The 13,468-nt window shown below is 35.1% G+C and overlaps 1 protein-coding gene across 2 annotated transcripts in view; it reads left to right on the forward strand.

Annotated features, from left to right (window-relative positions):
- Nucleotides 1-5,788, forward strand: part of LOC125663683 (mediator of RNA polymerase II transcription subunit 13-like) — a 34,279-nt gene extending 28,491 nt beyond the window's left edge. The window contains exons 26-30 of one of the 2 annotated variants that reach the window (XM_048896009.2): nt 101-372; nt 554-814; nt 2,205-2,369; nt 3,316-3,422; nt 3,531-5,788. In XM_048896009.2, coding sequence (XP_048751966.2) covers nt 101-372; nt 554-814; nt 2,205-2,369; nt 3,316-3,422; nt 3,531-3,663 — 938 coding nt within the window. In that variant the 3' untranslated portion in view covers nt 3,664-5,788. The remainder of the gene's footprint in view (nt 1-100; nt 373-553; nt 815-2,204; nt 2,370-3,315; nt 3,423-3,530) is intronic. The other variant, XM_048896010.2, reaches the window with a different exon arrangement.
- Nucleotides 5,789-13,468: the final 7,680 nt, after the last annotated feature.

Consider the following 13,468-nt stretch of genomic DNA (forward strand, 5'->3'; position numbering starts at 1 on the left):
TCTATATTTCATTTTTATCTACTGTAGTATGTAGTGCACAATTTTTACTAATACAGTTAACATTCTTAACAATTGTAATCAATGGCTACATTTTTATTAGGGTGGTCTGGTTTATTGAGCAAGAAGAACTTGGAACTGGCTGGCAAGAAGATGAAGGAGATGTGCAGTCAGTGTTCCCTTAATATTGGCAGCTGTGATACCCCTGGCATTCTCAGTGCCTGTTTAGTGTCCCTAGAATCTCTCACCTCATTTCATATTATGGCTGATGCTGTCAAGATTGAGGAAAAAATGAGCAGTAACTGCCCATTACAGACCCCTCGTGATGCTTCCACCACCCATATTCTTGTCTTTCCAACCTCCGCTATTGCACAGGTAAATAGTTTAGACTTGGCCAAATATGCTAGTAACAATGGTTTCAATAAACCAACAGTTTTATGTATTAAAGTTTTACTTCTCAGTGAAGAGATTTTCTTACGATGAAAAATGGGCATGTTCTATTATTGATTAACGTCATGATTTGGAATTCTATGTGACCAATATCCCAATATTGTAGGCTAACTCTCATGCACCAGTGACAGAGATGTCAGTAAACATAGCTATTGAGGACACCATGCCGATGGATGATCTAGTTGATTCAGGGGAACAAGGAAACAATCTGTACTCCATTCTAGACCAGGAGTGTTTGTTGGAAGTATTTGATGAGATCACCACGAATTACCCAGATCAGGGCAATGCATTGGGCAACATATCCAATCCTGGCTCACCAACCGGAGATTCAGTCCAACACAACACATCTAGCATGAATGGACAGTTTGTAAGTAATGTACTAATCCTGAATAATATATTTTGACATGCAAAAGAAACACAGGCTCCAATATTTGGCATGACGACAGGTTGCAGAACAGTGTTAATGTTCTGTTGAGCTGTCAAATTGCCTTCAATGATGATCAAGTGGGTTTTGCAGCCACTACCAATCCTGCCCCACACCATAACACTACCACCACCAAGCCTGTCATATTCCACCATGCCGATATCAGTGTAACATTAACCATAAAGTTGAAAAGCATGCTAACCCCATCTGAGCAATAAAGCACAAATTTTGACTTCTCAGAGAAGAGCACATGGCACTGTCTTTGCACAGGAAGTATTTTTGGATGATGTTGTTGCACCATAGGAGTCTGAGATGATTAAGGGGCATTCCCACTGCAACACAATGTGGCTTGATACCATATGAGCAGAATTGCCCCACCAAAGTATCTCGGCTTATTCTTGGATTTTGGTCCCTGATGTCTGTCTCATTTGCAATTTTTGTGCAGTTCTAAACCAGTTGTGTATGTGCTGCAACCTCATTAAACAAACCTGACAAGGCATTATACCCTTCTGTTGGCAGTTGTTCCAGTCAGTCTGAGGCATTTGTAGAGACGAGAGTCATTGCTTTTGTGGGCATCCAGACCTCTTGCAGTGTTTAAGGTGTTTCCAGCCAGCAGTATCTACTGCCCTGTTGCATACACTGTTGGGTAGCCTAGGCATCCTTTACACAATATGAGAAACTAATTTCAATATCTGACAGACTATTCTGATATATTAAGGATGTCTACATAATATGAATGAACTTTAAATCTCGTGTAAATTAGGCTGTTATAAAAAATAATAACCTGGCCCATAACTTTTGCAAACTTGCTCTTTTTCCCACCTTCAAGCCAAGGGCCTTGGTCCTATTCTTAGATTGTACATGAACTTATTAAGCATGCTAAGGTTGGTATTTACATACATTTGACAAAGTATTCAATTGTACGAGCAGTCATCATTCATAAAATTTGAAGTGTTGAGTAAAAATCACTGAACTGTTCAGCTTTATCAGAGATTTTACATTATTTGAAATACTAACAAAAAGGTTAAAACATTGACCATTTTTTATAAGGGGAATATTAACTTATTGAGCATTATCATGAATAGGTTTTATTAAAAAAAATTAAATTACATGAATTTCACATCAATGATCCTAGGTCGACATGCGATCACCATGCATCTTTTTGTTGATATAAATTGTACCTGCATTTGTGCTTCAATTTAGGTGAAATTCAATGATTTTTAAATTTTATGTCTGAAATTAGCTCTTGAATAATAACATAATTTTTGGATACAAAGGTAAGAGTCAAGTTTTTTGTCTATACAAAATAATGTCAGCACATTTCATATTACAGCAGAAAAATCCCCAAAGCACAGATCCACAGGATGAGATGCCCAACCTCTTGAACCAGCCCCTTGCCCTGGGATACTTCACCTCCACTGCCAGAGCAGGACCTTTGCCTCATTGGTTCTGGTCTGGAGCCCCAGAAAAAGAATTTCAGTGTCCTTCTTGCTTCAAGGTTTGTGTATTGTACTAAAAGAAACCTTTTTGATTGTTTTCCTTTCTTTTTGATGCCTCTGCCGTAATGTTTTGAATGTGTAAACTATGCAGTTGCTAGAGCTAAAAGTGTTTGCTCTATTTGTGAATATATTTAAAGGTTTGAAAGTTATCTGTATCTGACAAACTCTTGATGTTGGTCTTGGAAAATAATTTATTTCCATTTGGGGAATTGAGTTTTTACTTTTCAAAATTTTAATGAAATTTACGGAGTTCAAAATCCGCTGTCAATATTACTATTTCAAAATGATTATTGCACTTGTAAATTTATAGAATGCATTATGTTACTTTGGAGTTAGGAGACTAGTAAAATTATTATTAGTGTTCAAGAACAAGGGGAAACTAAACTAATACAATACCATAAAAAATAGCAACTCTCCGACCAGAAATTCACACACACACCCCTCCTACACACATACATAAACGCTATTTTTCTAAAATCACAAAAATTTGACCTCGCAAAAACGAGTTACTGAATGTATGCATTTGTTTATTTAAGAATTTTATACGATATAAAGTAAGTTAGGGCAGTTTACCATTATAAACTGCTTCTATTAAATAGTGTAAACTGTCCCAACTTACTTTAAATCGTATAACAGAAGCAAAAATTACTTTGTTCCCTATAATTTAATTTAGTAAATCACGATTAATTCTAGACCCCAAAAAAAGTTAATTTTATATGACCCAAACCAATATTGCCATAGCAATGCATATTGTGTATGTCATTCCTAGGATGTCATAGCGGGACGAAATGGCAACTTTGTATATACGATATAAAGAATGTTGATAAAGCAAACAAACCAATCAAATTGCATGTTACAAAAAACATTAAATTATTGCTATATATTAGAATAATTATCAATTCAATATGAAATTGTGTTAATGATTTAATGCTTTGTTCCCTGCAGGCTGCACTCCATATCCACAGTTCCTCCAAACATGATGAATTCTCGTACACTCAGCACAACAAGAATTCTCATCCTCTTGATTCCACACTCACTCCTGATGTATTGAGGTAAGATTTACTGGAATTTCAGTGTTGTGTTAATGTGCAATAAAGTTAGAAACTTCTGTTTTCTTTTGTGTGTGTGTTAAATTTTCATTAAGTATGATTTTCTTGTAGATATGTTCTGGAAACTTACAATGCTCTGTCCTGGTTGACCTTTGACCCTGTACAGAATGATCGCCAGTCATGTTTGCCAATCCATTTCATGGTGCTTATGCAGATGTATCATGCATTAAATGCATTTGTATGATGTGATATTTTGAAAGAAACAATGGTTACTTTTGGAAAACCGTTGATGCATTGGATGCAAATGTGATATTTTGGAACTGAATGTGTTTACGCAATGAATTGTTTCTTCATGTTATTTACTTGTGTAACTTATTATTTCTATGATCAAAAATTGAGCAAAATGGTATTGCAGTCAAAAATCAAGACAACAGATTCAAAATAGTTTTTAATTTATTTTTTTATCGGAAAGAGAATCTTGGGACAGAATTTACAGTGTACAGAAGTTCAAGATTTAGAATTCAGTGTGACAAATTCTAAAACAAAAATTAAATTCCCTTTAGAAACAGTTGTTAATGTGAAAAGGCATTCAAATTTGTAATTTTCTCCACAGAGGCATTGGAATACTTCTTCAGAATTCCAATGTACACGCACAGTATAGGATTTTACACTTGTTTACCAAGCGAGGAGAAAATCATGCATTGTTGAAGGATTTTAAACAATGTTAATTCTGTGCATCACCATTTTTTTCCTATAAATAGCATTCATGCATGACGTGAAAGTAAAGTGCCAAAGTTTATCTTGCCAAATAAGTGCAAAATTCACAAAGGTCCTGCCAAATTTTGAAATTCATTGGTTTTATTTGAACAAAGCACTAAACTACTTATTATTTGTGAAAAGGTTCTAGAGGTATTTCAAATACTCATTTCATGAAATATGTGTATAGACATACAGTGTACATTAGTTTGAGAGATGCAAGGATACATTTTGAAATTTTTCTGACAGAATAATTTATCATGCATAGTAATTTATCTTGTATTCAACACAACTTGAAAGTCTGTAATTAACAATTACATGAAATGTAAACTAAAAGGAATTTTACTTCAGTGGCAGATCTGTTTTGTTATATGTGTGTTTAGTACTGTAAATCTGAATCATATGATAAGATACTATTAATTTGTATTTCAAGGATATATCGCGGCTCAGTAGAAAAACAATAAGCTTATAAAAATGAAACTGATTTTTATGAATTTTTAGATACATTTCTTTTTATACACAAAATATTGAATGATCTCAGAAATGTTATTTAACCATTTTGAAATGCTTTAAATTCACCATCATGTTTTCCTTTTTTCAATTTTGTCCTGAAATTTTAATGTAATTTTTTTAACAGTGCTATGATATTTAGAATTTGCAATTGTGAAATACATGAAATATAGGGAATTGAATGAATAATGTGCAAAGCAAAAGAAGCATGCAATGTTTTTAATTATTCCATCAACCGTAATGTGCATCTCAAGATACAAAGTCTTTCATAGCATTCTTGTACCTTATTTATGCACGTTATGCAATATAAAAGAGCATTGATATAACATGAATCTAATTCAATATAAATGTAACAAAATTTCTCGATTGGATGAATTTGTACAATTTCATTTTACAAGTGATTGATCTTTTATTGAAATGAGGATTCATTTTGAGAATTACTAAAATGTGCAGGCATCAAAGATGTCTCTTTATCATTCATTTAATATGAAAATAAAGCCAATCTTCATTGTCGTAAGATTTTAGGGTAACTGTTCCCCAAACAATATGTAGATCATGACATTTTTTTGTACAGAGATTTTTTTGTACAGATGTTTTACCAAAGTCTAAGAAATGTTACTATACATATGTACATGTACATTTTCATCTCATTGTTTGATCGTTTTATGTATGAGAGGCAATATTTTTGGTGCAAATGTTTCTGAGAGAAGTGTCTAATGTAGGTTGTTACAGTATTACTAGGACAATGTACAGGTTTTCTACGTGCTGTTTTCTTTGTGATGAGATCACGCTTACTTCCATATCTCTGGGATTATTACTTACTTCAGAGATCTTATATCTACCATTGAGGTATGGAAGTGAACCTGATCTATACAGGTCATGTGACCCCAGTGTCTCCTGACCTTGTGAATGTCTCCGCTTCAGGCAATGTCTGTAAATAAGTACAATTTTATTCTCAACTGTTCGTGAGAAGGTCAATATTATATATGTATTTAATGATGATAAAAGTCATAATTTATTTTCTGTTCTTAGTTGTGTATTTTGAAAATAAGATGACTCGGTAGATTCTACTAGCTCATGGAGAAATAAATGAATGAAGATGACATTTTTTTCATAGTTGTATGTAGCAGAAAACCGGGAAAGTCAATGTACAAGGGTTGAACAAAAAGATCTATACATATCGTTATAGAATAGGATACTGGTGTTGGTACTGGACAGAGTTATCATAGCTGTCACAGCCTAGAGCCTATTTAATAGATGGCCAGTCGGTGGAAACGTTCTGCATCCTATAACCCACCCACCCCCCTAGTTTTGACACACAAATGTATCTCTTCACTCCTGTGAAGAGAGGATGGACAGGCTGTAACAAATATGTTTCTGCCTCCATTGATCAAAGTTTGGATATAGGAAAATGTGAAAATTAAAAAGTGAGATTTTGTTTGGGCACAACTTTCTAATGAAGAAATATTGGCCCCATTTGCCACAAGGTTGTTTAAGAAATGAAGTTCGCGTTTTCTTGTATTTTGCAGGATAACATTCGAGGTAAAGAAAAGTTGTTTTGAAATGTAAAAGCTGAGGTGTTTGGCGAGGCTTTTATATTTCAAACAACATTTCGAGACTAAGGAGGTTATCCTACATCATACACGAAAACAAAAACTTTATTTCTATTCCACTACAAACTCAGAAATACACAACTGATTGTTTACCTACATGAAGCTACAAATTGGGTCACCGTGACGTCGGGCCTTCACAGTTTGCTGACGAAAAAGGTGAGATGGTAGGGTATACTAGATCTATTTTGAAAATATTTGAAGTATATATAGTTTGATGTTGACGGACTAGATCAACTGCTTTGAATATACAGTCCTAAAAAACTACATGTACATGGAAGAGTATCAACTTGCCTGTGCATCGCCATGTATCTATCTCAGAATGCAAACGATTGATTTACGTTGAATGACAAATATTCTTGAGTTATTTATAAAAAAATTGTAACATTTTTATGATTATAAAATTGAGTTTTCAATTATCGACTTTATTGTTGTATTGACAAAACACGAAGTGCTAGTAAAGTGTATATCAATTTTCTCGTAGCCTGTTATTACGTTTGAAGGTATATCGCAGAATAATGACCACGGCATTCCTGTGATCTTTGCAATAATTGTGGTTTATGACCCGACAATGTGTCATGATTGAACCAAGGTCAGGTAGACAAGATCTAGAGTCCCCGCAGTAAGGCCACTCCATGTTTAATAAAGAAAACACTTCATTTCTTTTTCTCTTAAAATTGGGGCATCCAGTTTTCAGATGCTGTTTTTTAAGTTCTATATTAATTTAATAATACGGGAGAACCGAGGCCCACGGACATTATGTACGTTGTAGAATCTGAATTGTTCGAGAATTCGTTCTTTTATTCGCGGAAAGGGAGTTTTATCCCTTTATTTGAAACATTTAATGTTATATGGAGGATACATGTTCGTGTAACTCCTCCCACAATTTTCAAATGAAGACCGCCTTATTTATAAAGTGTTTGTATGGGTATTAAAGGTGTGAATACATGTATGTCAAGGATTTTCGGGTTGTTTTTTTTTTTTTTTTTTTTTTTTTACTACAAAGTATGGTTAGTTTTGAGGAATATTGTTTGTCCACCTAACTCTTCTCGCGCGTTTCAAGCTAAGACTGAAGATGAGCCTATTGCAAAATAATATTTTCTTTGACGTTTGAAAAAAAAAATTATGTACAGGTTGTTGAAATTGGGGGAAATATTTTACACACAGACCTCTTGGTTTGTCTATCTACCTCCAGTCACAATTGTCAAACTATGACCATTTATCTTCTACAACTCATGGCATTTTTGTCATGTCATTAAACGCCCTTAGAAATAAGCTGATGACGGGCGTATTGTGTACAATGTCCGTTACTCTTGTTAAATTGAGTTATTTGTAATAAAAAAAAAAATTAGGGGGACAAACTAGCTTCGTGTCATGAATAAGACCTGTAAATGATAAGTAAATAGTCACCGCACTCGGACACAAGATTCGTGTTCTGAAATTTAGTCCTACAATGGCGGATCTAGACATTTCTGAGGGGGAGGGGGTGTCTTGAGATCCTCAGTGGGTCCAGGACGAAGCCCACTGTAATTATTAAGTTTTGACAAAATAAGATGTCTATCCTTTTTTTTTTTTTTTTTTTTTGGTACAAAGATGTACACGTAGTTCTATCAAAACTGATCAGATTTGTGAAGGGGGGGGGGGGGGTTCAGGGCCGTCAGCAAGTATCAAAGGGGAGACGAACTAGATCGACTTCAGGGGTTCTAACTAACGTATTTTGGGTTTTGACTTCAAGTATTCAATGAATAACGATCATGTTTCATATCTAGTAAATGGGTGGTGGATTTTTATATTCATGATATCATTTTGAAGGGTTCATTAAATAAAAATAATCCACCTTAGGAATTTTTTTAATTTTAATAATTGTTTGATTTATTTCACCTAGAATTTTACATTGAGATCTACAGAAGAAAATGTTTTATTAGAATATTTTTATTTTCATACAAATTTCTTGGTAAAAACTAAAAAAGTTTTCTTAGAGAGATATCTCTCAAAGTATTAGAAATATCTCTTTAATCGTTGAAAAAGAGATATCTCTCAAAGAGAAAGAGATATATCTTTCCAATATTTTTATCAGTTTGAATACTTGAGGAATTCTCCCTAAAACGGAAGCCCGCCAAAGCATATCTTACCATGATGGCTGGGGTGTTGCTAAAACGCGGAACGGAAGACGGAACGGAAAACATAGCCTTTTTAAATCGAACGTGCTTTTAATCGAACTACATATGTTTAAGATAACTGAATTTGAATTTAGTTCTACACCTGGTACAATATACATTTATGTATCACATAAAATTTTAAAGCGAATGAGTCCGGTGAAGAAAAAACCTTTGCCTCATTTGGGACGAATCTATGTAAAAGTTCGTACATTTACCGATATCCTGCGGATTAGTGTTGAAACTGAAGAGATACAGCGGGAAAGAAAGATTGAAACAAAACCAATGTTAACTGAGTACCTGTAAAGTGCGAAACGAAATCGAAACGAAATCTACCGAAACGAAACCTACCGAAACGAAACGAAACAGATTGTATAACCGAACTCTTTTAATTATAATAATTAAAAATGGTATCTTAGGCCCCTGTGAAAGATACCACATATAACATTCGCCTCCCCTTTGATGTAGGCTTTCGGCTTGACTGTTACAAAGTTTTAAAAGTTGGAAAAGGGGGGGGGGGGGGGGGGGGGAGTAAGCACAAAGTACATATCCGTAGTTGATTAAATACCATGTACAAGTAGTTTTGGATCCATAAATTTCAGAACCGAGGGTTACAGTCTCAGAGATCTGGGGAAACACATTATACGAGGGGTGGGATCGCCGACGTTGGATCCGCCTTTGGGCATAGATACATTGTTTGAAGAAGCTGGTGTCTGAGAAAATTGAAAGCAGGAAGAGCTCTTAACCTCTTATTTTATCTCTAACTGCTGAGGTGCGAGTACTTTCAATAATGGAAAAACTCTATACATATGGGGTGTTGCGAAGACGGGGAATTGAAAACGGGACGGAAAACGGAATTTTTTTAATGCAATAATATTAGGAGGAGGTCGACATTTTGTAAACTGAAAAGGCTTAAGAACGAGGGAATTTTAAGCAGAAATCACAAAGAGAACGGGAGGGCATATTCAGAATCCAGCGTTTGATATACTACATACAAATACACAATATCCACATGTATACATATATTTGTCTTTAGAGCAAAAATACTGAAACATGTATTTATGTCCAAAGGCGGATTCAACGCCGACGACCCCATCCCTCGTTTAGTGTATTTCCCCAGACCTCTGACCTGTGAGACTGTAACCTTCCGTTCTGAAATTTATGGATCCGAAGCTAATTGCACATGGTATTTATGTACTTTGTGCCCCCCCCCCCCTTTCCAACTTTTAAAACTTTGTATCAGTCAAGCCTACATCAAAGGGGAGGCGAATTTTATTTATATGTGTAAACTTTAACAAGGGGCTAAGATACCATTTTTAATTATTATAATTAAAAGAGTTCGATTATACAATCTGTTTCGTTTTGGTAGGTTTCGTTTCGTTTCGATGGGTTTCGTTTCGTTTCGGTAGATTTCGTTTCGTTTCGTATCTCCACATGGAGGAAATAAAGAATGAATGAATGAAAAGGTACCCATGTTAACTAGGATGAAGTTTACGACCAATAGTAAGAGGAATTAACAGATTTATTTCATAATATATGAAATAGCTATTAAGCTATTCAAGTATTTATTTTAAAAATTAAATGTCAGAAGTTCTCCCTATTTAGGATTGGAGTGCTGCGGTTACTAAGTCTCCTAGATGTTAGTTAAAAAATAATAAATCAAACACAAGATGTTTAACTTGTTGACTAAATAAGATCAGAATTATTATTTATTGTTTTATACATATCAAACTCCCTGTTGTAATACACTTTATTATGTGTAAATACATATATGTGTTAATGACGTTTTGCCACGGGGGGAGGGGGGGGGGGTATAAACCACGTGTGTTCTTTTCATTATCTACCCATAGGTGTCACTGCTCGCTAACACCTCTGTCAATGCCGAAATTTCAAAATTCTTGTAAAATGCCTTGTAAATTCTTATATTAACGTTTAAATAAATTCGCTTACTCAATTTATGATGCAAAATATCTACATTAATCATTATAATTCTTAATTTCCGTTCCGCGTTTTAGCAACACCCTGATGGCTGCAATCCCGTGGGAAGATTTTGCTTTTACCGCATGTGAAATGTATACAGGTAACAAAAAACAAAGACAATAAATTGATGAAATATGCAAGCTAGACTATATTTCGCCTCTCGGCAACTTGACAAACCTCTTCAACCTTTCCCGCCATTTGTACCCTTGAACCTTGGTTAAAAATTAGGGTTACATCATTTCAATGACAATGCAACAGGAATAAGTCATTATGGTCACCGGGGGGAAAATCTAAAGAGATATCTCTTTTTACATCGATAGAGAAATATCTCTTTACGCTAGAGAGATATCTCTTTAGCTTTGAGAGATATCTCTTTAAACAAGAGATATCTCTTTTGGTTAAAGATATATTTCCCTAGCGTAAAAAGATATCTCTCTAACTTACAGAGATATCTTTTAAGCAATAGAGATATCTCTTTTATTTAAAGAGATATCTTATTTTACGAATAGAATAGTAAAAGGGCTTGCCATAAATATAGCTGCAGAACTGAAAAAATATTGGGACGGAACAGAGAGCTACAGACTCACCCCTTATAAAAACCTTCGATTTACGGCGCACAAAAAGTTGCGCACCGTTGAGGCCTGATATCGTTGTATTCTTGTGTTGCTGTCTCATAAATTTAATATAAAAAAATTCTTAACACATTCTCCTACTATACTTGTGTCCAAACATACCTTCAAATATGCATTAAAGCCCCATACGACCCAAAAACTCACAGCTTTGAAATGATTTCGTTTGTTGACGTAGCCATGTTAGATTTTGAAAAATAGAATCGATAATCGGAATCGAAGAGCCTAAAACGATCGATTGTCGGCGACAATCGTTTCATCACTACTTCAAAATATGACCAGGACCTCTGTACTATACCTCTTCTATATTCAAAGAAGATAATTTTATAATTTTGATGCAAAACATCAAATCGACCGCTAAAATTTTAGATATAAAGTTTCCCCCCAAAATATCACGGAAATTATAATATGAAATATTTCATTTAAAAACGGAAACAAAATCAAGAAACAATTAATTTGAATATTCACTTTTAAAAATGCATCAATACTATACATGTAAGAGCACTTCAGAGTTTTAAAAATATATACAAATGTATGAAATATATTTTATTTATGTTTTTTAGGTTTGAATATTTTTTATGTGTCCGGGTAATATTGCAGAAGATCTTTAAATTTAATCAATTTAAAACTAGCAGGTGCGCCTCAAAAGATCTTACATTTACAAGTGCTACATGTACATATATATCGAGGAAGATCAGAGAAAATACATAAATAATACGGATGTCACCCAAGTATGTCTATGAAAACCATATTTATGTAGCAATATTCCATTATCACCTAGTGCATATGGTGTTTCCATCTCTCAACTGATTCGATACGCAAGAGCTTGTTCTGCATATTGTCAGTTTTTAAATCGAGGCAGGCTACTGACAAACAAGTTGATGGTGCACGGGTTCCAATAGTCTCGTTTAGAATAAGCATTTCGCAAATTCTATGGTCGTTATAACGATATAGTTTGCCAATGCAACCTATCATTGGGTCAAATGCTGTCTGACGTGTTTCATGCCGATTGTTAGGCCGTTCTTGGTACATTGATTTTGACTACGGATGACTTCGTTTACCTGATTAAGATATAGGGCTCACGGCGGGTGTGACCGGTCGACAGGGGATGCTTACTCCTCCTTAGGCACCTGGTCCCACCTCTTGTATGTCCAGGGTTCCGTGTTTACCCAACTCTTTATTTTGTATTGCTTATTGGAGTCATGAGATTGATCACTGTTCGTAATATTCACCTTTCATATGCATAAATGATTTCTTATAGTCTCATCATGTCTCTTGCATTTGAGATGTCTAAAGCTCGCATATCGTGTACCAGAACTGTGACTGAATTCCTCAGAAATCAGAGGAAAACTGGTCAAAAACCTAACCCTACCAGGAAAAATATCATTTACTGTCACTTTAGATAAACCCCGCGTTTCATTCTTCTTCTTCAAGCCAGAAAGACGATTTCCAGCAAAGAAATTTGGGGTACCTGTAAAGTGCGAAACGAAACGAAATCTACCGAAACGAAACGCACCGAAACGAAACCTACCGAAACGAAACAGATTGTATAACCGAACTCTTTTAATTATAATAATTAAAAATGGTATCTTAGGCCCCTGTGAAAGTTACCACATATAAATAAAATTCGCCTCCCCTTTGATGTAGGCTTTCGGCTTGACTGTTACAAAGGTTTAAAAGTTGGAAAGGGGGGAGTAAGCACAAAGTACATATCCGTAGTTGATTAAATGCCATGTACTATTAGTTTCGGATTCATACATTTCAGAACCGAGGGTTACAGTTTCAGAGATCTGGGGAAACACACTATACGAGGGGTGGGGTCGCCGACGTTGGATCCGCCTTTGGGCATAAATACATTGTTTGAAGAAGCTGGTGTCTGAGAAAATTGAAAGCAGGAAGAGCTCTTAACCTCTTATTTTATCTCTAACTGCTGAGGTGCGAGTACTTTCAATAGTGGAAAAACTCTATACATTTGGGATGTTGCGAAGACGGGGAATTGAAAACGGGACGGAAAACGGATTATTTTTAATGCAATAATATTTGAAGGAGGTCGGCATTTTGTAAACTGAAAAGGCTTATGAACAATGGAATTTTAAGCAGAAATCACAAAGAGAACGGAAGGACATATTCAGAATCCACCGTTTGATATACTACATACAAATACACAATATCCACATGTATACATATATTTGTCTTTAGAGCAAAAAATACTGAAACATGTATTTATGCCCCAAATCGGATTCAACGCCGACGACCCCATCCCTCATTTAGTGTGTTTCCCCAGACCTCTGAGACTGTAACCTTCCGTTCTGAAATTTATGGATCCGAAGCTAATTGCACATGGTATTTATGTACTTTGTGCTTACCCCCCCCCCCCCCCCCCCCCCTTTCCAACTCTTAAAACTTTG

This window comes from Ostrea edulis, chromosome 1 (assembly GCF_947568905.1).
Source record: "Ostrea edulis chromosome 1, xbOstEdul1.1, whole genome shotgun sequence".
In the NCBI taxonomy this organism is placed as follows: Eukaryota; Metazoa; Mollusca; class Bivalvia; order Ostreida; family Ostreidae; genus Ostrea; species Ostrea edulis.